Source organism: Seriola lalandi, unplaced genomic scaffold (genome assembly GCF_002814215.2).
Source record: "Seriola lalandi dorsalis isolate HSWRI2012SDOR001 ecotype SW California unplaced genomic scaffold, Sedor1 jcf7180002054694, whole genome shotgun sequence".
In the NCBI taxonomy this organism is placed as follows: domain Eukaryota; kingdom Metazoa; phylum Chordata; class Actinopteri; order Carangiformes; family Carangidae; genus Seriola; species Seriola lalandi.
The window spans coordinates 1,331,021-1,356,800 of record NW_019525247.1 but is presented as its reverse complement, the minus strand read 5'-3'; the positions used below and the strand labels follow the sequence as shown (position 1 = coordinate 1,356,800).

The 25,780-nt window shown below is 41.2% G+C and overlaps 1 protein-coding gene across 2 annotated transcripts in view; it reads right to left on the bottom strand.

Moving 5' to 3' along the window:
- Window positions 1-25,780, bottom strand: part of pde5ab (phosphodiesterase 5A, cGMP-specific, b) — a 60,010-nt gene that overhangs the window by 8,239 nt on the left and 25,991 nt on the right. Inside the window, exons 9-19 of one of the 2 annotated variants that reach the window (XM_023423815.2) lie at window positions 18,703-18,811; window positions 18,527-18,611; window positions 15,852-16,027; window positions 10,928-10,987; window positions 9,422-9,568; window positions 6,998-7,123; window positions 5,610-5,704; window positions 5,403-5,490; window positions 3,069-3,169; window positions 1,623-1,700; window positions 961-1,024 (exon numbers count right to left, since the gene is read on the bottom strand). In XM_023423815.2, the coding sequence (XP_023279583.1) occupies window positions 961-1,024; window positions 1,623-1,700; window positions 3,069-3,169; window positions 5,403-5,490; window positions 5,610-5,704; window positions 6,998-7,123; window positions 9,422-9,568; window positions 10,928-10,987; window positions 15,852-16,027; window positions 18,527-18,611; window positions 18,703-18,811 (1,129 nt within the window). The remainder of the gene's footprint in view (window positions 1-960; window positions 1,025-1,622; window positions 1,701-3,068; window positions 3,170-5,402; window positions 5,491-5,609; window positions 5,705-6,997; window positions 7,124-9,421; window positions 9,569-10,927; window positions 10,988-15,851; window positions 16,028-18,526; window positions 18,612-18,702; window positions 18,812-25,780) is intronic. The other variant, XM_023423816.2, reaches the window with a different exon arrangement.

Here is a 25,780-nt window from a genome sequence, read left to right as displayed (position 1 = left end):
TAACGAAGGTCACCGGGGAGATGAGACAATGGGGACACGGCTCTGTGGTGGGTAAGAATGATGGAACATGTGAGTGTGAGTGTGTGTGTGAGTGTGCGTGGGCATGTGTGTGCGTTGCAGGTTCCTTCTGCCATTTTTCCATCAGGTAAACTGGAGCCGGTGTGTCTGTACACCCTCGCTCAGTTGTAGGTGATGTGTCACCCTCATACCGAGGAGCTTCAGTGGCCATGTTTATTGGCAGTGGCGTCACAAACGGATCCTTACTGTTATTTTAGACCTCACTGTGCTTGGACTTCAGAAATGCTCGGGGAAATGTATCTTGTGTGGATGCTACCGCTGCTTGATCAGTAAAAACCTCTTTCATTCAGATAACAGCAACATTACCACACTACTGAGAAATGTAGTTAAACTGGTAACACAGCTACTTGCTACAACCCTGCTGCCCAACGCTTCAACTTTATAAGGTGATAATATGTGTAAATAGGTGACTGTTTGCTAATGTGGTAGCCATAACAACTGAATGAGGTGATGATGACGTCCCTGTGCAGTTATTTCGCTCACTCACTCAGTCTAGTTTAGTTTAGTTACAATGCCTCAACGTGTGCATTCACTTTAAAATGGAAACTTTTTGTTACAGTACATTTCATGTTTCCTGTGGGAGTCAAGTGATTGACAGTAAGCTGAGTGTACTGTGCCACTGATGAGACAATAAAGAGCCCAGTATCACAATGACAGAGACATTTGACAAAACTGAATACTTGTACTTGTTGTTGTTGTTGTGTAATCAAGGTGAAACACAAGCTGTCAGAAAGTAGAAGACAATGAGAGAAAACTGTTTACTGGACAAGACTGAAATATTAAGAAAAAGAGAAAAAGGCCAGAACATTGCAGGAGAAATAACACACACACACACACACACACACACACACACACACAGTGGATAGATAAGATTTTCTATACCCTCTTTTGCACCGGCCAGGGCTTGGTGATGGCTGAGATGTCACATGCAGTCATCAGCATCGACCTGAAGTGGAGAGACACATTGACACACATTGAAGTCCGTCTATCCATGAAACCTAATTCCCACATTCATTTATAGAGAGTAGATTTAAATGCACATTGATGAGATGATAGAAGCTTGAAAAATAATAATCGTTACTTAAGTTTACGTTGACTTTACTTTCATTTTCTGAAATCTAATATACATGTAAATGTTATATTATAGCTTATTAGCTCCTGACATAATCTAACAACATCCAGCAACTGTTTGTGCTTTAGCTACTTTCCACTGAAAACAGTTGGCAACACCGGTTTCCTGCTGGAACTATTTCTAGGCAAACATGACTCCTCCTGAAACTGTACATTAGACCAACAAGATAAATATTGAGCAGTGAGATTTAGAGGTGTTGGTAAGTGTATTTTAAATTTCGGACGGAGCCAGGCTAGCTGTGTTCCCCTGCTTCCATAAGCAAACCACGTCCTGACTCCAGCTCTGTATTTAACATAAAGACATGGGAGAGATATTGCTCTTCTCATCTCCCATCTTGCTTCGTACCACCGTTGATGTCATGGATATGTTGCTCCGCATTATGTGTTTTGAGTTTTGAGGGATTCATACTGACCTCAGTAAGTCTCTGTGATGTTCATCCTCCCAAACGAACTGGCTGTTCTTGGTGAGCTCAAAGAATTCCCCTCGCCGTCTGACAACACAAACACACACACAACGCCGCAGCAGGTAATTATCCTCATATATAATCCATGTGCCTCCTCAGCCACCCACTGTCTAGACTGAGAGAGGGCTGGAGTAAGAGCTGGAATGACTGAGGTTAGATGGAGAGAAACGAGTGATAAAAGGGGGGAAGAAGAAATGGTAAAAGGGAGAGATGGAAAGACAATTAGAACCTCTGCATTTTCTGAAGAAAAATTCATGTGATTGCTGCATCTCACTTCTGGTGATTGATGTGTAAAAAAAGGGTATAATCACAGTTAAAGCAAGGCACACAAACAAAAATATAGGTATTAAAATACTAGTCAGAAAAAATGTCAATAACTGGCTACATGGTGGCGCTATCATGACAATTTTTGACTATGTGAAGAAATACACCAGTGGGCATCTGTCTGTCAAGTTTAATTTCTGTAGCCTTTACGGTTTTTGATATATTAGTAATTTTATGCACTCCTTATTAAAAAGATAATAACTCATTAATTATGTGAGATACCAACAAGTTATTTAAAAGCTACTGTAACCTCGTCATATTTGAGTGGAACCATGTTTCTAGTCATTACTATCTGCAAGTACCAGCGATTTGTATTCAGCGATATTTGTTTTTGTGCTATGGAGCTCCTTCGTGGTGAAACTGCATGAAACTCTGCAAACTCATTAGTGATGTCAGTCTGTACAAGTGATCCAAATTTGGTTGCATGAAGCATTCAAGAGTTATAGCAGACTGACTTGTAATGTGATGTAATGTACTTGGTCTATATCGATCTCTTCAGCATCATCCACTGACTAAAACATGGATTTTTCTTCTGCGCCTCACGGTTGCCGTGTCTACACCAGAAGCCAGATTAAAACTTTGGATATAAACTACTCAACTCGTTACTGGTTTTTGACATTGTAAACACACCTTTGCCTAACACACACTTTCTCGATCATATGTAGGTGATGTGCGTGTTACTGTGCATCAGTGGGATGGCACTTGTTTGTTTTTGCCCTGCTCTGTGACTGCACATGTAAATCAGCTCTAATATGTTAACGCTGATATAAGGGAAACATTTATGATTCATTTATTACATTTTAAATGAGGTGAGGAAAATATAAATATTACCTAGTTTTGCAGGTATCAAGAGAATATTCTATATTAAACTAAGAGCCATGAATGAACTTCATTGATCTCTGTTGCGCTCTGGAGATGAAAGAATTGTATGAAAGCAGTGAAAAATACTTAACAATAACCTCCCTAATCTTCCTCTGGTCGGCCTAAATTGACTTTTCTTCTTCCACCCGGCCTCCGCCCTCTATCCCTCTCCAGTCAGATTTACATCTGGGCTTGACATTTGGTACCTACTTCATGTACAGGGCAAGGTCAGTGGCGAGAATAGCCCTCTCGATCATCTTCAGAGTGGTCTTGTACTCGTCCAGAGAGAGGCCGCTCAGGATCTGGTTTCCCTGGGGAGAGAGACAAACAACAAGCCGTCACAATGCCGAACATGCATTTAAAGAGGAAGTAAAAAAGTTAAAAATAATAACTAATAACAATAACAAATACACAATAAATGAATAGAAAAATAGAAAAAAAGTCATGTGTGAGGTAGAATCACAGTATGGGCGAAAGTGCACAAGTGTAAACATTACATGGGTTACACTGGGGGGGGGGGGGTCTGACTCAGTTGATGAGTTTGTAAGCTTGTAGGTTTGGTTTGCTTTCACACAGAAAAATTCAAGTGATGCATCATGACAAACCAGGTGAGAGCCTTCTCTCCTCTGATTGGTTGGGGCAGTAGTAAACACAGGAAGAAGGTTACGGGAACCGTCAAGCTCAAACTTGTGAGTTCTCCTGCTAGTGAGGTCGAATCCAGTTCAGACAGCGAACCAGGTTCGGTTGAACCGGACCAGAAACCCCTAAGTCCGACACAGCTGGTCGGTGGAGGCGGCAGAACAATGTGGGCATGTTTTGTTTTAAAGTGTAAATCTTAATAACAGTAAATTAAGTTTACTGTTGAATAAAACACAGCAGTCACAATGAGACGTAGTATATAACTTTTTAGCATGTAATAAAAATAACTGATATAGAAACTAAATTACTGACTACACTTTTTGTTGATTGTTACATTGGAACTGAAATCTAGCTGCAGGGCAGATTTGCCTAGTTATTTCAATATACAACCAAACGTGGCTCATACATGGCTGTGATTGTCTCCCACTAGCTATTCAAACCAGCTATTCATAAATCCACATGAGATACCCCCTAAGTTCTTAGTAATTACAAGCTGGTTTCATTTTCACTGAATAAATCTGTCAATATAGCCGCTTTTTCACTGGTGAAAAAAAACCCACTAGACCTGCTAACATCGGGCTTTTGTCAGCAAAAGAAAAGGGAACAATCGACATTCACAGCCGGGTCACGTGACTCTGCAGTGGACGTGGGTATTTATCGGGTCCGGCTCCGACTGACAGTGATGTAAACACAACAACCCGGGTGAACTCGCAAATTTTCACTCAGTGCAAACAGAAAGACAAACTCGACCAGATCTAATGTGTAATTTGCCAGACAACAGCAGAGATTTGTAAAGTTTGAAGAAATTGCTTCTAAGGCTGGCAGGGAACCATGTGGGAACATCGTGAGAAGAGGGAGATGCAGCCTTTTGATTGAGCTCAGCTGCTGCGTACAGAATGAGCTGCAGCTGCGAAAGGGCAACGAATGTCATGTTTTGCATAATTCTGATGAGGAGAAAATCTGGCTGTGAAGAGAATATGTGCCTAATGTTTTTGTTCCTTCTGTCTTCCTGCCACTACACTCATATCCATGATGGTAACGACACGATGGTAACCGTGACTTCAGTCGAGGCAGCCGGTCAGAACCTGTGTTTATCTGGGTGGGAAACAGCTGCCCGTGGTGAACCTCAGGCTCGTGCTGTAAATTGGATGTAAAACCAAAAACAACAGTGTCACCTGGTCCAGTGCTGATATTAAAAAAGTCCATTAAAGCTGCATTAAGCAATATTTTTATATTAACAATGGATCAAATGCCTGTGTGTGATGTGAGAGAGGGCAACAGAGAATTATCACCCACAACTGGAGTTCCCCTTCAGCTCTAGAGACTTGTAGCATGTTTTCTGAGTGCTAATAAACACACTGTATTGTAGTGCTGAGCACCAAACAGTGCACAGACTATGTTAGCAACAAGCCGGTGAGCACAGTGTGGTGAACACAGGCTTTTAAAGGGAATGGTAGATGGCACTGTGATTGGTTTATTGGATATTAGGCACCAAAACACTCATGACTCATTAAGAGATTTAGTACAACCCTTTTTTTTTTCTCCGCCCGTTAAAATAGCAAATCTAAATGTAGTTGCGCCACGGGCTCTAGAGCATGTGATTGATTCAAATAGACCAAAAAAAGTCAGTATTGTGTTAACAGATTGTTACACTGTCCTCAAGTGACCGAAATATAATGTATACTACTTTAAAGCAGGTTTCAATACACGTTTCACACTGATCTTCACAAACAACAACAATGAAACATTAAGGACTGATGTTTCCTGTGATTGGTGCAATGAAAAGAATGATGGAATGACTGGAAAATTTGCGACGTGTGTGTGTGTGTGTGTGTGTGTGTGTGTGTGTGTGTGTGTGTGTGTGTGTGTGTGTGTGTGCGTGTGTGAGTGAGTGGGTGCACCTACAGAGCTGTTGAGGATCATGAGGCACTGGTCGAAGTGGTGGTGCTCCATGGTAGAGTGGCAGTAGAGCTGGGCCAGTGGATGGTCACTCCTGAACACCACACACACACACACACACACACACACACACACACAGTTAACTCCCACACATGCATATAAAATCATACATATACCTGTGACTTGTATATGACTCAGGCTCTCCTGCGGTACCTCTGTATGTAGGAGTTGTTGACTCCTCTGTGGTCCAGGTCATGGCTGAGAGTCGCAATCATCAGAGCCAGGATCTCCAGATCGCTGAGGTTATTCTGTCAGGAGATGGATGGTGGATGAAGAGAGGTGAAAAAAAATACACACATGGACTACATCCAAAGAACAGCAGCTGGTTTACAGATGACAATCTGTTGCCAAAATCAAACCAAACAAAAGCCTCATGGCTGTGTACACACAGAGCTGTTGTAACTCTCCACACATGGTTGGCAGTGTGGGCGCTCAGCACACAGCATGGAGTGGACAGCGAGGCCGTCTCTGCTGACGACAATGCAGTGTTTACACCGCAGCTGATGGTAGGGCTGTTTTCCGGCCGGTACTACAGACAGTTCCAATAATCAGAAAAAGCCAGTGACTTTTACATATAGGTAAGCAGAGCCTGCCCCCCCCCACCCCCCACACCACTCTCACACCACTCCAAAAACCAAACCTTTTCATGACAGTAGCAGCAGAAAATCTCTCTTAAGCTCAGGGCCTGTCTCTCCTGTGCTCAAAGTCTCTCTACCTGGACATCTTCACCTTTCTGCTCTCCTTCCTGTCTGAAGAAGTTTTAGGATTATTCCTTTAAACTGACACTGAACATCAACAAATCTACAATATAGAGGATAAATATCTAGAAATTACTTCTATGGTAATCTTCTGAATATTTACCATTAACTGACAATGACTCACTCCAGTGACAATGTAGAATCCCTATTTTGAGAACTTGAATGTGTCTTGAGGTGTTGTAGAATTTATTTACTGACAGATATCCTAAAGTGCACATACATTACACTGCGACGTTCAAAGTTGTACTGCTAACTACTAACTCTCTGCTCCAGTCACTAGCCTCACCGTCATCTCTCTCTCTCCCTCTCTCTCTCTCTGTCACTCTGTCTTTCTCTCTCTCTCTATGCACTGATCTATTCCTGAAAGGAGCTGCTCTACTCCTGTAACAATATTCTGTCTGAAACCTCTCAGACTTATAGCAGATCTCACACAGAGATGATAAATCACAGTATAATTTGCTCATTTATTTGCTACAACCTCTTAACACTTAAGAAGAAAAGTTTAGTGTCTGCACACATCAGCACATGTGTATAATTTGTGCAATATCACAACTGATCTCAGAATGGTAGAAGCAAGAAGAGTCAAGGTCAGATTGACAAGCACACTTGTCCTCAATACCCTCAATGTACAAACGTCCCAAAAAATACTGTAGAGGTTAAAACGCTGAGATAGATAGATAGATAGATAGATAGATAGATAGATAGATAGATAGATAGATAGATAGATAGATAGATAGATAGATAGATAGATAGATAGATAGATAGATGACTTTCTGCACTGACCTGTAAGCGTCCTGACTTGAGGAGGGCGAACATGCACTGAGCTGTGTTGAAGGCGTGTCTCCAGTTGTGATAGGCCACGTTCTTCCTGTAGTTCTTCTTCACACTCAAAATCCACTGGCATAAACTCTACAGAGGAGACCAAGTACAGAATGAGATTTATTCAACCCCAGTGAGACACTTTCATCTTCATTCCCCCCAGGTGTCTCCCGCTCTCAGTGCATTGTTGAAGTAGTTATTAGTTTGTGCTAACTTCATTATGTTCAAATTTATCTAAATAACTCCTGAATTCTGAAGCTCCTGAAGCTTTTACATGAATCATTTCAAACACTGAACCAGAGTCTGACTGAAGCAACACACAGAAACTACCCCCTGTGTTAGCTGTTGTCCCTCTGGAGCAATTTGCTAGCTAGACAAACTAGCAAATGTGTTAGCAAACAGTTTCCTATACACATCCAGAAAGTACAGAGTAACATCAGCATTCATTTGATCACATGATAAGTCCAGTATTTACTGTCTTTAAGATCTGTGCTCCTCAGACAAAAGCTTTGCTAAATGCTCAGCTCGACTGAGCTACAGAGTAGTGGAGCTAAATGCTCTGATCACCTTCTGTGTAACTCTGTGTGTCTGTTGTTTGGTGCTCAGCAGGTTCTAGTGAAGGTCATTTAGGTCAGTCCCCCTTTACTATACATTTATAATGTGTTTCAGTGCTGTATACAATATTCACAAACAAATGTGCAAATCATTTAATTACCATAAACTAAATAAATGACCACACAGTGAACCTGGAGCCCCAACTCCAGGCTCCAGCACAGCTAGACTCTCTCTCTACATCTCTGTATATATTGATGCTTACAGCAAAAAGAGAAATGAAAGTTATAGATTTAGATTTATTTATTTATTTATTTTCTTTAGTGGCTTGACATGTACCTTATGACTGAAAAGGAAAAAAAACACATTATGAGTAGGTGTAAAATAACTGCAGCAGAAAGAAAAAGCTAATGTGATGAGCAAAGGGACTCGACTGTCAGGATGTTTGCCCTTTCTGAAAGTGAAGACTAAGCAACCTCCCAGCAAAAATCAATGCTCTGTGCTTTGTAAGTCTGTGCTACTCTATATTTTCACTGTGAACACACAGAGAGTAAAACGGGCAACATAAAAACCCAAACCATCATTCAGCTTATCAAATTAATCTAGGTTCATTTTCTCTTCAGGGATCATTACACACTCATCTAAGATTATAAATAACATGAAATATGTTACAATCCTATGCTGTACAGTTTAACCCCCCAGGACGTGATGCTCCAGGGTGGTCAGTGTGTGAATGTCGAACTGACAGGCTCCGCCGCTCGAGGGACCTAATCACCTCCAATCAAAGCTTCTCTTTATGAGGCCTCCCTCCACTGGCACTCTGGAGGTCAGCCACCAACATACAAGGACCTCTTCACATGGAGAGTGTGCTGAAGATGTGAGCCAAACCCACCAGCAACCGGGCGGTGCTGGCGCCGGGGGGGGGGGCCGGACAAGGAGAGCGGTGGGTCTGCCAGACGGCGGTAATGGAGGGAAGAGTGTGTGAGTGATTTGTTTTGGAGGGTAAGTGTTTTAGGTGTATGATGGTGCTCTGTGTGTGTTTGTGTGTGTGTGTGTGTGTGTGTGAGGTCTCTCTCTTATGGATGCAGGCAAATACACAAATAATAACTCAGTTGTGAATGCATTCGCTCATCATCCAACACACAAACACACACACACTCATGATGTAATGGTCTAATGCTGTTGACAATGAGCAGCAGATATTTTTCATTCATCAATAAGACGAGTCTTTTACCATGACATGTACTGAGAACAACAGCAAAGTGAAGTAATGTCTGTGTGTTGTGGTGTTGTTGTCTGCTGTCTGTAACTTTTGTGGTTTCGATGTCGCTGTGATCCCTTCATAACAATAAAGCCTTCCCATCCCTATGCTACACAGTCCCTCCAGGATTTCGAGGGATTTTTTTGGGGATTGTTGGGGGCTAAAATACCTGATTTCACAGCAGCTTTTCTTAAAAATTGCAATGCATCTCAAAATGTGTTTTTTAGATGGTTTTAGATGGTTTTAGATGTTTTTAGATGTTTTTAGATTGTTTTTTTTGCAATTAAACTGCAGGGGAAAATAAAAATTGCAAAATTGTTGTTATCTATTTTTGTATAATTCATTAAAAATCAAAGGCAACTAGTACCAGTGATAATAAATCACTCTGCTCTGTCTCAATCACAGGCAGAGCTGATCTTTCTAATCACCTGAATAAATGGTCATTGACACATAAGTCCTTTGAGCCAACAAGTTTAAACTATCTATCTAAGCGTATAAAACAAGGTCCAGATTGTGACCTCCGATGTGACCAATGTGTTGTATGGACAGATGAACACGGGAAGGTCTGCTCGTACCGTGTACTTCATCTGGAAGTTCTGGACCAGGTTGAGGTCCACAAACATGCGGATGGTAGCCCACGTGGTTTCAGTGTCCGACAGGTCGAAGTCACTGAAGCTGAAGTCCAGAAGCCGCAACGACTGGGCTGATGGAACTGTGGCGACCTTTAAGACACACACACACAACACACACGTATGAACATTAGGAAATTCAGAGAGGCTGCAGATTCAGTGACACGCACACATGAATATTAAAGTGTATCATCTGCATTATTTAGTCGAACTAATCACTGGTAATCATTTTCCAGATTCTTTGTCTGCTCGATATCACTGGGCTGCTGCCTACAAAGACCAAAGGCCTTGTTAGTCTGGATTTCTGCATCATTACAAACTCTCCACAGCAATTCTGCTGCCACGCCTCCACCAGCTGCATATTCTTTTCAAATAACTACACCGTCAAGTGTTTGTGCATGAAGAGGACTTTGAAAACCCAGTGAAACAAAAGAACACCTATGACAAGTGGCCTCTAAACCCAAAGCAAATACAACTGTGTGGTGTCACTCTGAAACTCTGCATACATCAGTGAAATACTGTTTATAATGAGTGTCATTGTATCAACATTCTGCTACTGCAACACGATCTGCTTCTGTGTCGTTTGACTTTAAAACTAAAGTACAGAAGCACAGAAGTACAGGCACAGTGTTTTCTGATTTTTTGAAATGTTAGGTTTTATGAAATGTTATTGTTACTTTCCCGAGATCTCAAATATGTTTTAAAATCTGTTTTCTGAAATGCTGTTTTCTGTTTTGCTATATTAATTTTTTTTTATTTAAGTGTTGCACCACCTCTTTACCAATATATCATCCATCTATTAGCTATACCACTTAACCTTGGAGGGGGGCGCCGGGGGGCTGGAGCCAATCCCAGCTGACATTGGGCGAGGGCAGGGTACACCAGGGGCAGATCTCCAGTCTATCACAGGGCTGAGACAAACAACCATTCACACTCACATTCACACCTACAGGACATTTAGCAATCGCCAATTAACCTGCATGTGTGAAACCCTCAGACACAAGGGGAACTTGCAGACTCCACAGAAAGGCTCCAGGGTTTGAACATAGAAGCTCCTCGCAGTGCAGCACCGTGCTCCCCATCACTGTCATATTTTGCTAAATAATTAGTGACTCTATAACAAACATGGATGCTTCATGTCAACCAAAGCCCATTGTTCAAGGTGATTATAGGTTGATTCAGTGCATTTAGTGCTGATGATTTTCACAGTGTGCATGTGTGAGCTTGTGAGGAACACAGCCATCTAGAGTTGCTATACTGGCACTTTGCAGCTGATTCAGCAGGGTGGTGTTGTGTTACATGGCTGCTTCCTCTGACCTTGAAGGACAACATCTGCCTGTGTGTGTGTGTGTGTGTGTGTGTGTGTGTCAATAAATTAAACACTCCATGCATTGTTGGACACTGATGTGTATGTGGGTGTGTGTATTGTTAAATGAAAAAAATGTAATTTACCGCGGTTACCTGGAGTTCCCGGGATTCTTCCTCTGCAGCGGAGGCGTGATACGACAGGACCTGGAACACACACACACACAACCACATGAGACAGGCACACTCATCTCTATAGATCACCTCACTGCTTTGTGGTGTTTGTGATCATTTGATTTGACGTAAATATTTTTTAGAATATCCAGGAAAGCACAATGTCATTTGTAGTTTAAACAAAGCTCAATAGACCTTTTCCATTTGTCAAACACAGGTGTAATATAGACGTGTAATGACATCATTAATGACATTATTAATTCATCATGGCATTGAAATAGTTGCTAGTTCTTCAGGAGTGATGCTCTGCTAAATGACATGTTAAGATCATGATGAACAGGGTTTTGACAGAGGAGGGAAGAAAAGTTGTCAAACATATCAGTGAAATCCAAAATACGAAGAAACCCTCATGTTTTGGAGTTCACTGTCGATACAGCATGAGAGCCTGGTGCAGAGACACAAGGCAGTAGCAGTTTGGGACATTCATTCAAAAAGTAAAAAGGAAAGAGAAAGTGAAAAGGAAAGAGAAAGTGAAAAGTGAAAGTGGAAAGAAGCACAGATTGTGTTCATGATAATGTTATTTCCAGAAAATCCAGCTGCTGCAGTACTGTTACTACTTGATGACTCTGTGTATGTGTTGTGGGTGTGTGAAATGTTTTGCCTTCCAAACGGCGGCTTGGCGGAAAGAGGTGGGAACCTCTACACTAATCTGATAATATGAGAGGAACCTGCAGCACTGCTACTCAAATTGGTCTAAACAATGTAGAAATACTTGCAAATCTTATTTGAGTCAAAATAAACAAGTACTGGCAGGAAAATGTACTTGAAGTATCAAAAGTAAAAGTGAACACAAAACAAAATGGCCCCTTTACTTTCAGTTATGGAGCTGCAAAGGTCCTGAGAGAATATATATCTGTCTAATGTACAGAAGATAACAGTATATGCATTAAAGTTATTATCATATGCGGCGAAATAAATGTATTTTAGTGATTTGATGACATATATACTGAGAGAAAACATGCATTTGTTAACTGTTGGAGATTTCACCATAATAGTTATACTGTGGTATTTTTTTTCCTTTATTATCTTTGGGCAATGTGACAAAGCAATGCAGCATGGAAATACTCTTGTTTCATGATGGCTGGATTCAATTTAGCTGCTTCACCTTCAGGGTCCTGGTATTGTGTTTGTATCATTTCTATCAGGTATTTAATCAGCTGCATGAATCGAAATCAGACGTTAAAATGATTTTCCAGAAAATATACAGTACTATATCATAAACAATGATGGACAATTTTTCTCCATATCGCACACTCCTACTAATTCTCTGTCAAAAAAAAGTTGCATGATTTCTGACTGCCTGTACTTGAGTGGCTGGCTTTAACATCAGAACTCCATATAGATGCCGTGTGATCGAAGACTCCTCACTGCAGCAGTGATCTCTGTTTCTCAACTCTAGCCTCAAAAGTACATTTTGGCCCAGTTTCTTCAAAGCTACTTTGTTGCTATTTTGACATGTGGTGACAGTATCATTTGGGGAAATAGTATTTTCTATGGAGAGTGGTCCTCCTCACTTATCAGCTTTCCTTTAGGAAAGCGATGAAAGTACATTAAAGCCTAGAGTACTGAAGAAATGCTATTTACAATGTGTATTCAAACAGGTAAGCATGGAGCTAAACCATCATCAATCCAGCTCTGTACTATATATCATCCTGCAGCCACATCCTTCATTTGATCGAAGTCAGGGTGAAAAGAAGAAGTGCAACCTGGGTAAACTGGGTAAGGTGGCAGAGGAGGAGGGCGTCAGCTGCAGCTGAGAGGAGAAATCGCCTCTGACACCCTGAAGCTGACAGCTCCAGCATGGAGAACACACAGTGTGTATGCATGTGTGTGTTACCGAGAGCAGGAGAGGAACAGTACGTGTCACTAAATAGAGGGCGTAATAGTGCATTGTGTGTGTGTGTGTGGGCTCAGTTATGAATTTGTGCTTTTCTGGCTGTCACACACTGAAGGCAGGAAAGTGTCAACAGGCAGATTGAAAAATCCTTCTGAATCGCCTCATTGTCACTCACACACCCACAAAAAGCTTTATCAGGGATTCTCTCTCACACACACACACACACACACACTGTACTTTTCTATACTTGCATGCTTGTGAGGACCCTCACCACACACTGTCACACTTCATCTTAAGTATCAAATCTACACACCACACTTTAGCCTACTGTAATATAACATTCATTGTAATATTAACCCTGAAACCAAGTTCAAACCAAGTCAAGGTCTGAAATTAAAACTTGTTCCTCACAAAGAGAGGAATTCAAGAGCACACACACTGAGTTCTGAAATGACATATTCAGTTATGAAACTACTACCTCTGATGTAGTGTGTTATTATCATTATGACTACTTCACTGTCTACATGTAACCCTACTGTTAAACTCAATACTCAAGTATTTCAAGTCAACTACCAAATACAAGCAGAAAAAAGTGTGTTTTTATTTTTTCATTTTTAATCGTATTTTTAATTTTTTTTTCACAGTGTTTCTTCTGGACTGGTAAGTAAACAACTGCTAATGCTAACATCAGCTATGTAGCAATAGCAAAACGTACTAATAGCTGACAAACCTTACATTGACCGTATGGCAAGTTTAATGACGTCTGTGTGAGGTTGGAAATAAAGGTCCACCATGTCGGTTAGCAATGATACCTTTGTTCAAATGTATTACCACCGAAAATTCTAACACTTCTCTGTTACATTTTGTCTTTGGTTCATGCCAGTTAAATAACTTAGGCTAGCATATGCTCCCGCCAGTATCCTCAGTAGACCAGTCATTGAGTTTGGCCTTCATGGTCTACGATGGTTACAAACTGGGTCTCTGAATTGGGACACAGCTACAGAGAAAGGTGTGCCTCTCACTTGCAGGGCAGCCCTGGTGATTCTAGAGCCAGACTTTAGTGGTCATTAGAGGAACTGCATTTTTGGCACTTTTGTGTTGGCTTCAGTTTTCAGCACCATAGCTTGCCACTTGTTTAAATAAATATATAGATTTAATTTTGCTTTAGATTTTGTTTTGTTTTTATTGAGTATTTGGTTTTATTATAGTACCACTAACTCTTAGCCAAGCCACCCTCTGATATCTTACTCCTCATCTCCCAAACCCATAGTTCCATTACTTACATTACATTACTAATTACATAAACTCTAAGTCTATATCTAACTCTCTTGCCTGTCAGAAATCATAGAATCATTGGCCAACTCACAGATATGTGCCCTCCTGAAAGATAACATCTGCATCTGATGTTGTGGATGACACTGTTAACTCACTAAAAACCAACATTGTGCTGCACTCTTGTGGATTTGTCTAAGGTCTTCATAACATTTTCTAAATTAAGCTACTTTCATTCTACTTTCAGATGATTGCATATCTTTCTGGTAGAGGTCAAACTCAAAATCAAGCCAACAAATGATTCATAAAGGTGTCCCACAAGAATCAATGTTTGTCCCACTCTTTTTACGACATATTCATAACATCTTCCAAGTCAGAACTGCAATGTCTGTTTTTATGCAGATGATACCTCATAATATGGCATCGGCTCTACTGAAATCCAGGCCTTTTCCAGGTTGCAGTCTATTTCTAATGACCTTCAAACCTCTTTAGTGTTAATTTAAAGTTCTGAACTCAGGAAAAGACTAAATGTACGCAATTCACAAGGGCACGAACCTTAGGTATTCCTTTAATGTTCAGTTCAGTGACTTTGTGGAGTTTTGTGACTGTTTCATCACCATGAGGTTTGTCAGGTAACAAGAGGAACCTCCAGGAAGACACTGGCCCAGCTGAAAAATAGTTCAAGCACGCAACTTCCTGTAATACCACATATTCGGTTTTTGTAACAAAAATTAAACAAAGACATGTTCATTGTTGAGTTTTAGAGATGTTAATAAGTGGCTCTAGATTAATTTTTAGTACACAGACATGAGAGTCATATAAATCTTTTTATTCCACTCTCAGCAAGAAAATAAATAAATATATTTCCAACAAAGCTGAGAATTTGAAATGCCTCTCTCTAATAATGGTATGTCTCAGGCCTGGTACTCTTTAGAGTTGAGGTAAATAAGGCCTAGCCCCTATTTGAGAATAGTATTTCAATGACATCCTTCCTGACCCAATCTCAATAAAGCCATATGTGTAATATGCAACAACTCCTCCAACCATACAGGTCGTTTTTTTTCAACCGTCTTATGCGACCCATAGGAGTGTCTCCTGAAATAACGCCCCTACGGCAGCATTCATACAAGACCTCAATTATCATGGTTACAACAATAAACATATACAATATCATCGTTGTCGCTATGGTTACTATAATAACGGTCATGGCTTGGTTAGGTTTAGGAAAAGATCGTGATTTGGGTTAAAATGAGTACTTCCTCAACATTAGACGATCTTTGTTGTCATGGTTACAATAAAAACAACGTGATTAACTCAGTTGAACAGTCATTGATAATAGAAACAATAATAAAGTGCTGGTTTCACATGGGAATCGAACTCTGCTCTTCTGTGTCATATTCCTGTGTTTTGTTGACTTCTCCATCCACCACAACCTTTGCCTGTCGTGGACTTTGTCTCTTTATACTCCGTCACTGCACTTTTTCCTTTGCTCCCGTCATCATTTCTACCACCACTAGATGTCGCTTAGCAACAAAACCTAACTATGGGTCATAATAACCTGCTGCACAGACGACCTATTGGCTCGTTTTTTACAGGACGACAGCCTGTGTGATGTGTGTGATGTGATGACGTAATAAATTCCACCCAAATGCTAAATGTGAAGCTGTGTGTGTGTGTATGTGTGTGTGTGTGTGTGTGTGTGTGTGTGAGTGAGTGAGAGAGGCTGACCTCCAGAGTGACTTCCTGCTTTGCCATGGCTCTCTCCACAGTTTCGTACATCTGTGTGTTCTGGATGCCGAGACCACAGAAGATGGCAAATGCCTCCAGGAACTGCTCGTCATTCCTGTTGAACGCCTTCACGCTGCCCGACGCTTCATCCATCTTGTTCACCAACTGACATACACCTACATGGACACAGAAAAAGACATTGCTCGTACGCGTTGCCGAACCCTGTCTCGGTCCACTTTTTATAAGCGTCATCCCTATAAACCTCATGTTATGTAAATCTGGGGCCAGGTGGTATTCTAGCTGTAAAAACTCTACACATTGTCAAGGGGCTGACTGTGTTACATACAAAGTCAATGGAAAGGCTCGACGCATCACAAATCGAAAATGTTTAAACTTCAGCAAAACATTTGCAGATACCCTGAAGCTTTATGAATCTGCCTCAAAATGGCAGAGTAAATGATGAGTTCAGAGGCCTGTACTACAAAGCAAGTTCAACATACACATTTTCTGGGTCAACTGAACCTAACATTGACCGTCCTGATAACCTGCACTACGAAGCTGGTTATCAACTGGCTCAGTTAACCCTGGGTTCACCTTTCCAGCAACGAGCACGTTCGAAAGAGGCGGAGTTGTTAATTATAAGCAACATCGTCAGAACCGTGAATGAAGTCCTTAATATGATATGAGAAGAAACGCTGATACTTCCTGGTAAGTTTGGGAACAACAATGTCCATGAGTGAAATTCAACAAGGTGAAATGTAAACAATAGGATCACATGACTGGAATCAAAAGAAATATTTCTAAATATAATTATTATTAAAGTCAGACTAAGGATATATTGTAAATAAGTGAATGAATGATCATTAGTCCTAACTGAGTATTTTCGCTCTTTGTCTGATGATGAACAAACTGTTGTGAACAGGAGATGCAGATGAAACAGTTCAAGTTAATGTCAGACTGTTTGTGCTGCAGAGAGGAGAGAAAGAAAAGAGGAGAGAAGTAGTTGATGTCTGATGAGTCAGTCTGACTGAAATGTTCATTTATAACCATGGAAACATTGAACAGTATGTGGCTAATTGTTCAAATCAAAGACATCAGATGTTTCGTTTTTATTTCCAATCGTGGTCACGGAGTCTCCTCATGTTGTTCTGAGCTGCAGTGATGAAGAAGAGAGTAAAAGTCAACACAGTCAGGAATCCTGTCGGATTTAAGAATCTGTGTTCGATTAAAATGAAGCTATAATAGTTATGATATATTTATTTAGTGTGATAAACTCTCCTCTGTTTGTTAGAGGCTCTGTTTTAAAACCAGAGTGGACACATGCAAGTTCTGGAACAGCAAAATGATTCCACTGATTTATATAATTATTATTAATTCAACTTGATATTATTTATCATTTCATTGTAAACTCTTTTGTCCCTGTCAGGATCCTGTAGGAACGATGACTCCCGTTTTTCCATCCTCTGAAGTTAACCTGCGCTGGAGCAGTTTAGAAGTTTAGCATCAGTTACCATGGCGATTTACCCCGGTAACAAGTTGAACCACCGTCGTAGGACTGAAAAACCCAGAGTTAAACCTGAAGTTACCTCGATAACCTCAAATCCTGCTTCATAGTGGAGACCTCAGAGCTCAGTCTGTGACTGTGCTGAACATTAACACACACACAAACACACAGCCCATATCTGGCAAGCTTACAGATAAGGTAAAGTTGGGGCGTTGCACTGTTTGGTGCAGATAAAAACAAGACTGTGCAGACAACGTTTTCTTCGCTTTCTGCCTGAACACACCTTGTGGTGAGGACTGCTGGCCCCAGGTAGCTCAATAGAAGGATTGTGCAACGGTGTTAGCACAGACGGCAGAATATTTCACTTAAACAGGCATAAATTATATTATCTTAAAGGTGAGAACTTGAACAAGGTCTATGATAAGCTACCTTACCTGATGTGTACCAAAGGTTAGCGGTTTTGTGCAAGTGACTGGTTACATAATCATAAAATGAGATATAATTATCAGTTTTTGTTTCACCTGGACACAAATCTGTGCCTCATGAGGACATGGATCTCTAATGCTAATAATGAGATGTTTGATCTGGCTCATCACTAGGACTCTTAAAGGTTGGAGGAGAGGCTACGAGGACTTGTTTTGTTTGATCACTGAGGAACACCCGCTGCTATCAGCTGTTAGTGCCAATGATAATCACGTTGATTAATGGAGTGGCAGGACTGTTCATGAATGAATAGCGGTCATGCTATGCTAAGATTTAAGATTGTTCAAGCTTATGTTACATCAATGCATTTAAAACTAACTGGAAAACCACATCGACAGTTTAGGGAGTGAAGTAATGCGGGGTCAGTGTTCACAGCGCTCACCATCTCTGCAGGTTGGACCCTCATACTGCGTATGTTTGTGAGTGAGAATTAAACTGGTCTGTAAGATTTAACCACCAATCACATTGTCCTTGGTGTCATCCTAGTGGTTAAATCAGGTCTGTTCATCTTGAAAACCCATGTGGGGTTGGGTGTTAGCTGTCTCACAGCAGATGTTTAGTTGAGCTACAGATGGTCAGATGATCATGGATAGATGAAAAAGGGAGATTTAAACCCAGGCCCGGTACTTCAAAGGGTGCTCCACCAAAGAGAGAGAGAGAGAGAGAGAGAGAGAGAGAGATGTCATACCTATGACTTTGTCCTTCTTGCCATTCCAAATGGGGGTGCAGAGCAAACTCTTTATCTGGTTGCTGATGTGATCTGGGTTTTCACTCTGTCAGAGGATGAGAGGGATAAGTTCTCACTGAGGGAAAAGAAGAAAAAGAAAAAAAAGAATTGAAAAAAAGAAAGACAAAAGTACTGACTGTCCAGGGGAAGCGTTGGTCCTTGGTGACGTCTGCGATGTTGAGAGGCTGCATGGTGTTTTTAACGTACTGAGCGTACATGTAGTTAATCTGACTGACATCACAGTCCCTGAGGAGACACAGAAAACACAAACAACTTCATATCTAACTATTCATAATGAGAGGAAACACCAGCATCACCCGGATTAACCTCTGAAACCCTGCAGGACCTGGTTATGATTCATGTTTCATATTTCCACTGGTGGTGGATTTTTTTTACTTAGTGTCGGTCAGAGATGGGGACTCGTACTTAGGTTGCGCACACAGGAGTTTGAGACTTTACTTAAGATGTGTCCTCAAAAGACTTGAGACTAGAATTGGACTTGGACTTTATCTTTTTGTTCACCCAAGTCTGTTTGTTGTTTGCAAAAAGTACAGAGCTGATTCGCACTGAGCTTGGCAGAGGGATGGGCCAAGGCTCAGGGTCAGATCCGGGTTGTTAATTATGACTGGCAGGAAGATGCCTGATGGGCTGTTGGAGGGAAAAAAGGTCCAGGTCCGGGCCGGAGACTAAGTCTAAAGCTCCTCACCAACACAAAACACAAAACTGCACTTTTATTGGATTCAAAAAAGATTCAAAAAAGAAGTCACAGGAGATGATCAGAGTCCAATGCAATAGAATTTATTCTTTCACAAGAATAAAAGCCAGATCAGATCCGGATCCAAACTCAAGACAGAGAGCCTGTGCACAATCATATATAGCTTATATACATATAACCCACCCTAAACCCAAGGCCCTCGTCTATCCTCAACCTGGACCTCGATACGGCTGCTACTCCAACACCATTGCTCCTGGGGCCTTTACTTTATTCCCTCCAGGTTCCATTCTGCAACAATCTTAGTTCAGTAAAGCTGGTTCACATACAGATCTAACCTCAGTTGCGAGTATAGCTATTCCATTGGATTATATAAGTTTAATATTCAGTATATTTATAATGCGTAGTATATTTTAGTGAAAATGTACTACCACAGGGCCAGCCTGGTTGTTGGGCCACGAGGGCGAGAGAGGGAGGGATTGAGAGAGAGCTAGAGGGAGAGAGATTGATAGCTCCGTGCTGTGATGTCAGTCCAGCGCAGCAGGCTGCACGGCCCGCTGTGGTTCTCTGTGGCCGTCATCGCTGTCATGTCTGACTCCCCACAAACCAAGATAACAATTCAGATAATCATAAACGTGCTGAATATCGAATCTGATAATCACCCAGGCCGATAATCGGCCGAGCCCTGATGGTCAAAGCTACATTTTATCAAAGCGTGCACAGCAGACAGACAGCAGCTCAAGAGACAGAGATAACAGGAGAGCAAATATTGGACTCAGTTTCATCAGGTAGACATACACATCTCCACTAACATCTCTACTAACAGGTTAACCAGCAACTTTAAACATTCTCTTTACAATATGTGTGTTTCTCTGGATGCTGCTGATTAGCCATGGTGGCTCTCACCGCTAATTATAACTACTGAGTTCATCCTCTACTTAATTGGAATAGGACTCAAAGAAGACACACCCCACCATGCACCAGGTGTTTTTAAGCGCAAATAGAAAAGCTGGTTGGTATCACATCTTTGAATGAATCTGTGAAACCGAGAGGTAAAATGTCTTTAGTGACACTAAGGAGGATGGTTTTCTTTTAAAGCTGCTTCCTAAAGCTCCACAGTTACAGCACTAAAGCATCTGCTGGTTAATGAGAGAACTGCAGCCTGGGAGCTACACCTGAGTCCATCTTGCACCCTGGCTAAGGTCTGAAAGCTGAAGCCATCAGTCACGTCTGTCAGCGCTTAATAAGCCTGTTTGTTATCTTTAGTCGCTCCAAGTCCAACCACAGAGTCAGCTATAATACTGCATGATAAATGACGGAAAATGGATACATAAACATAGCATGAGGTTAAGGCAGAAACGAGTGGATTTTGGCTGTAACTCTGTGGTGGGATGGTATTTGTGTGTGTGTGTGTGTGTGAGAGAGAGCGAGAGAGAGAGAGAAGGAGAGAATATAAGTGTGTGTTAATGGATGACAGAAGGAATGATGAATAGAAAATGTGTGTCGAAGTGTGTGTGTGTGTGTCAGGGAGAAGAAAAGGGAGAGACAGATAAAGTAGATACATTTAAGATTCAAGATCTCAACATCAGCTGCAGCAGTTATGTTTCAGATTAAGATTTTACATGTAAAACACATGATGAGCAAAATCTTCTCTTTACTCATGTGAATACCGTCCGTGATGTCACTGACTCTAAACTTCAACTGCTAAAGTTGAAGTTTAGAGTTACTAAAGTTTGTAGCTCCCACACCTTTCCCTCCTCACACTTCTACATCAAGCTATAGACTAATGTGCTCTTTACACAGTGCAAATACTTCAGCAACTGCTCCACAGACTCAAATATACATTGAGGAGTGGAGAAAAACTGAAAAAATGTTTTTCTTAAATTCACTAGTTTCCACACTTTTGACACCAGGAACACCAACATTGCCCAGATGTGTGCAGCAAGGTCTCGTAGCGCCGGAGCTGTAAAGAATTTGGCGATATCAGTTACTTTTTGATTCCATCTTAACTGTTAAGAAATTCAAAGCAGCTGTTTTCAGTGGCTGATATTAATGCAAATCTTCTTTCACAGCTTTAAAGCACTGTATTTCTGCTTCCATCTTTGGCAGTGTATCATTTGCCTTTAAGCTGTTACAACATGTTTCAGCTATCAGCGTCTTCAGCTAATGCATTTTATATCTCCCAGCTTCAGTTTTACATTTCATTCCCCAAGTTTCCAAAGCAATGAATTTCAGTTGTTATCAAGTTATTTTTCAACCATTTTCAATCATTGATCCTGCGATTTTCCTTCAGTTTTCAGCTTCCACAACGTATTTAAGATTCCAGCTTCTAGGTTTGAATTGAAATTCAGCTGTATGTCTCTCCAGCCATTTGTCCCTATGCAAATCATTTCAGTTTTTTTGTCAGGGAATGAAGTTAGGACTGCTTCAGCAACTTCTTTTGATGCAATGCAAGTCAGTGTTTTCAGCTTTTTTACCCGCTCACTTCAGCTTTTTCAACTCTGTCACTATTACACTTTAGCTCGCAGGATTTACAGCATTCCAGCTCTACATGTCAGCTCTTTATCAATTTTAAACATTGCTTCAGCCACTTCCATCATCACTTCTGCAGTTTCCTCAAGCATTCAACTTCCAAATTCCTGTAGCTTTAAGCTTCCGAGTTTTGATTTTACATTTCATCTGTTTTTCGAACATTCAGCAGAGTCTCCTTTCTCACACATTTGAGAGGTGTCTCTCAGCCTCATCCCTGGGTCAGATCACATGATTACACTGCACATACATAACCGATCTGACACACAGATGAAAAGACATATGAAGACATGCAAAAGACACACTCACACACACACACAATCATGTTTAGATCCCTGCACTTTACATTTAGCTTTGTGTTCACCTCCTGCTAATGTTTAAATAAATGGTTGCATCGTGTACTGTATTCCTTTGATTAATGACGAGGCTGAGCCACACACACACACACACACACACACACACACACACACACACACACACACACACACTGCTATTTCTCTGTAATTTAGGCCATAGTTAAATGGATTTTCACAATGTAAACCAAAATAATGGTAATTGTGAGGATATAATGACTCAAAAAAAAAAAAAATCACATTTAGCCTAAATTTTCAAGCTTTCTATGTTTAACGCTGGAATTGCTGAGTATCCTTGAACACCTTTATTTCTTCCTTCAGACAAATTTACGCCAACGATTCAGACCACCTTCGAGTATTTCCAGCAATGAAGCTCAGATTCAGCTTTTAGCAGCTTGCAACACAGTCTAGCGTCAGCTTTTCCAGAGGACAGCGATCGCACCACAGTTTCTTCAGAAAGTTTCTTCTCGTTAACAGTAAACCACTCTGAGAACAGTGTTTCTATATCATTTATTTTAATTCACTGATGGCAAATAATACGGTCCTTTTACTTCAGTAACATTTTCATTTTCAGTGCAGGACTCTTACATGTGATGGTATTGTATACTGTGTGTGTGTGTGTGTTTTGCTTGGTTTCAGGCTAACTGTAACAATATGTTCTGTCCAGACTGGCCTCAACTCACACACACACACACACACATACACACACTTCAGATGGAAATGATGGAGTTTAATTAGCCAAACACTCCACAATCCACATTTCCTCTCCCTCTCTCTGTGATTGACTTGAACGTGGCCACAGAATAGCTACCGGCATCAGCAAAGACCCATGACAGCGCCTCGCTGGCTTTCAATTCAGAAACACAATCAAACTCTAAATCCAGAAAAAACTTCATTGCCCCACTCTGTTAACTTAAAAAAAACGCTCTATCTGTGATTTGTGCGAGCCGGATCAACATTGGTTCAGCTCAACTGAACTTCCTGCTTGGGTGGAACAGAAGCTGTGTCGCTGGGAAGCCGCAGCCTGGGGATAATGTCACTATAAAAAGCCTCCTGCGGTTCCAGCTGGTCAAAGCTAACATCCTGTAGGGCCCCTCCCCTCTTGCCGTGGCCCAGCTGGAGCCGCCCGGTGCCTCGGTATCGCAGCCCCCCCCCCAGCACATACACACAGTGGTATTTAAAGAGAGTTATTAGATCTAAACAGGGGAGAAACAGCCATGAGAGAAGGCTGTAAAAAAAAAACGACACGCTACAGAGGATGAGACAAGATAAGACATCTGGTTTGTGTCATCGCTGACTGCTGGGATCTTCACCGCCGCTCTGTTTGCACACACAGATATAATGTATGGAAAGAAATCTATCTCAGTGTGTGTGTGTATGTGGTTGTGTTTGTAAAGAGAAGCTGTTAATGACTAAATCTCCATCAGCTGTATAGCTGGTCGCCATGGTGACGGTGACGGACTCGCTGCTTGAGACACAGACCTTAGTGAGAGCGGGTTATTCAGTATAAAGTCATGCAGGACCTTCCAGCACATGTCCGTGCAGGTTTGATGTTCCCGGTGTCAAAGATGTGGAAAATGGAGCGAGTTTAAGAAAAAGCGTTTTTTCTGTTTTTCTCTCACAATCCGCATCTTAATTTGATATTATTATATAATATAATAATCCACTCAGTGGGTTTCAATGCTGTCCAACTCTTCAGACCTTGGAAAACTGTGTCAAGTCTCCTTTTTCGACGCAGGAACCTCAGGAGACCTGACAGCTCCATCTGGTCCACCAATAAAAAAAAAAAGGGTCACAAACTTTGCTCTCTATCTGGTTTCACTGACTTCATGTCTCTGCGCTGCATCGCTGCCAGGAGCAGGTATCAGGGGCAAACACAGAACCAATAAAAGCTGACAGAAAGCATAGCGTGTGATCCTTTCAATGCACAATGTATACCACCAAAGTATATCAGTATTAACTTTGAGCTTCCTGATTTTTAAAGTGAAGTTTTCCTGGCTGTTGGAGGACTGAAGGATCGTCCTTTTGGACTGTGTTTAAAGGATAATGTTGGAACCGCTTCCATCTTTTGTTACTGTCAACAAATCCCACCAAAAGCAAACTGTGCTCGTTCATCTGTCAGCACTTTTTTTTTTATTATTTTCCTCCCTTGTCTGTGGCACTCAGCAACAAGCCTGTTGGATCCTACTGAAGTTACCAGTCTCTATAAATAGCTCACATGGTATCATCATTTTTAAAACAGGTTCAGTCTTTTCCTAAAACAGCTGGGCGCTGTATCTTTGAGCAAATGTTACTTGAACAGGAGGAAATGGTGCAACTTTGTGGACTATTTTCAGCTGTGGATGAATAAATATTTGGTATTAGTGAGTATTTATGCTCAGTGTTAGCCATGCTACTAGTTAAATTAGCAGTAGCTGTAAAAAATGTGTAGTAACGAGCTACTTTTTAAACTAACTACACTAACTAGCACAGTAGCTGGTCTAAAAGTTATGTAGTGTGTTCTGTTTTCTCTTGAAGGAGGGAAAAAACATCCCTGCAACTGCATGTGTTTGTCATATTATTGAACAGTAGATGTTTGTGAAACAGGATCAGTGTGTGAGGACCTTGTGGCGTAGGTGCATGTGGTATTGACTCGAGAGAGTGACGATGTCACCACTGAGATGTGGTAGAAAGAACGAACCAAGTGACATCAAACCAAGTTTCCAACCAAGTCCAGCGGCACTTGGTTTATCTTTTTTTGGGTAAATGTGAACCTGGATGAAGACAATGCTCTGAGGCTGTAAAGTCTTTGTTTAAAGGTTTGAAGTTTTGTACTCCCTCCATAAATTCTATAACTCAGACCGGTCCCCATAAAGAAGAAACACACACACACACACACACACACACACACTTGGGCTGAGGTTTAGATTGAATTCTAGATGCTGTGGGGAGGCCAGGCCACCCCAGAGAACGGGGGGGGGGGGGGTTTCTATCTGATTGCATCTTAAATCAGATTACTGCTTATTCACTCTTCCAGGCTGCAGCAGGAGTTTTAGCAGGAAACTCTGCAGCTGTTGCCTCCTCCGATCCTCCTCTGCCATCCTGCTCGTGCCGCCTGTGAATCCTTAAACCCTTCGGTTTTCTGATGTGCAACTTTATCTCCACTTCTTTTCTGCTTCTTTGTGTCATCTTTCGCTTCTCTTTCAATGTGTTTTTTTTCTCCCCTGAAAAAAGAACTGTGCTGTCTATCACTTCTAGAAGAGAAAGAGGAATGAAATATAGCCATCTGCGTTTTCTATGTTCAAAGCAAACTCCCTTTGATGAACAGTCTGCTATACAAATTACATTAACGGTAGAAAAACCAAAAACATTGCATTAAGCTTCTTCAAGAACTTTTAATTGCATTTCACAGTCTTCATCAGCAGCAATTAGTAAAATTAGTCTGCTAATGAAGGCCATGACATGTTGTTGAAAGCTCCAGCAAAAGCTAGAAATGGACATTGACAGAGTGTCAACAACTAATCTGCAACAGCAAATACTTTTCCCCACAGATTCTTCATTGCTAACATCCTTCATTTGTTTTAATGTGTGAGATCTGCTTCTGCACCTGTTATGGTTTTGTGTATAAAAGCTGAAAGAAAG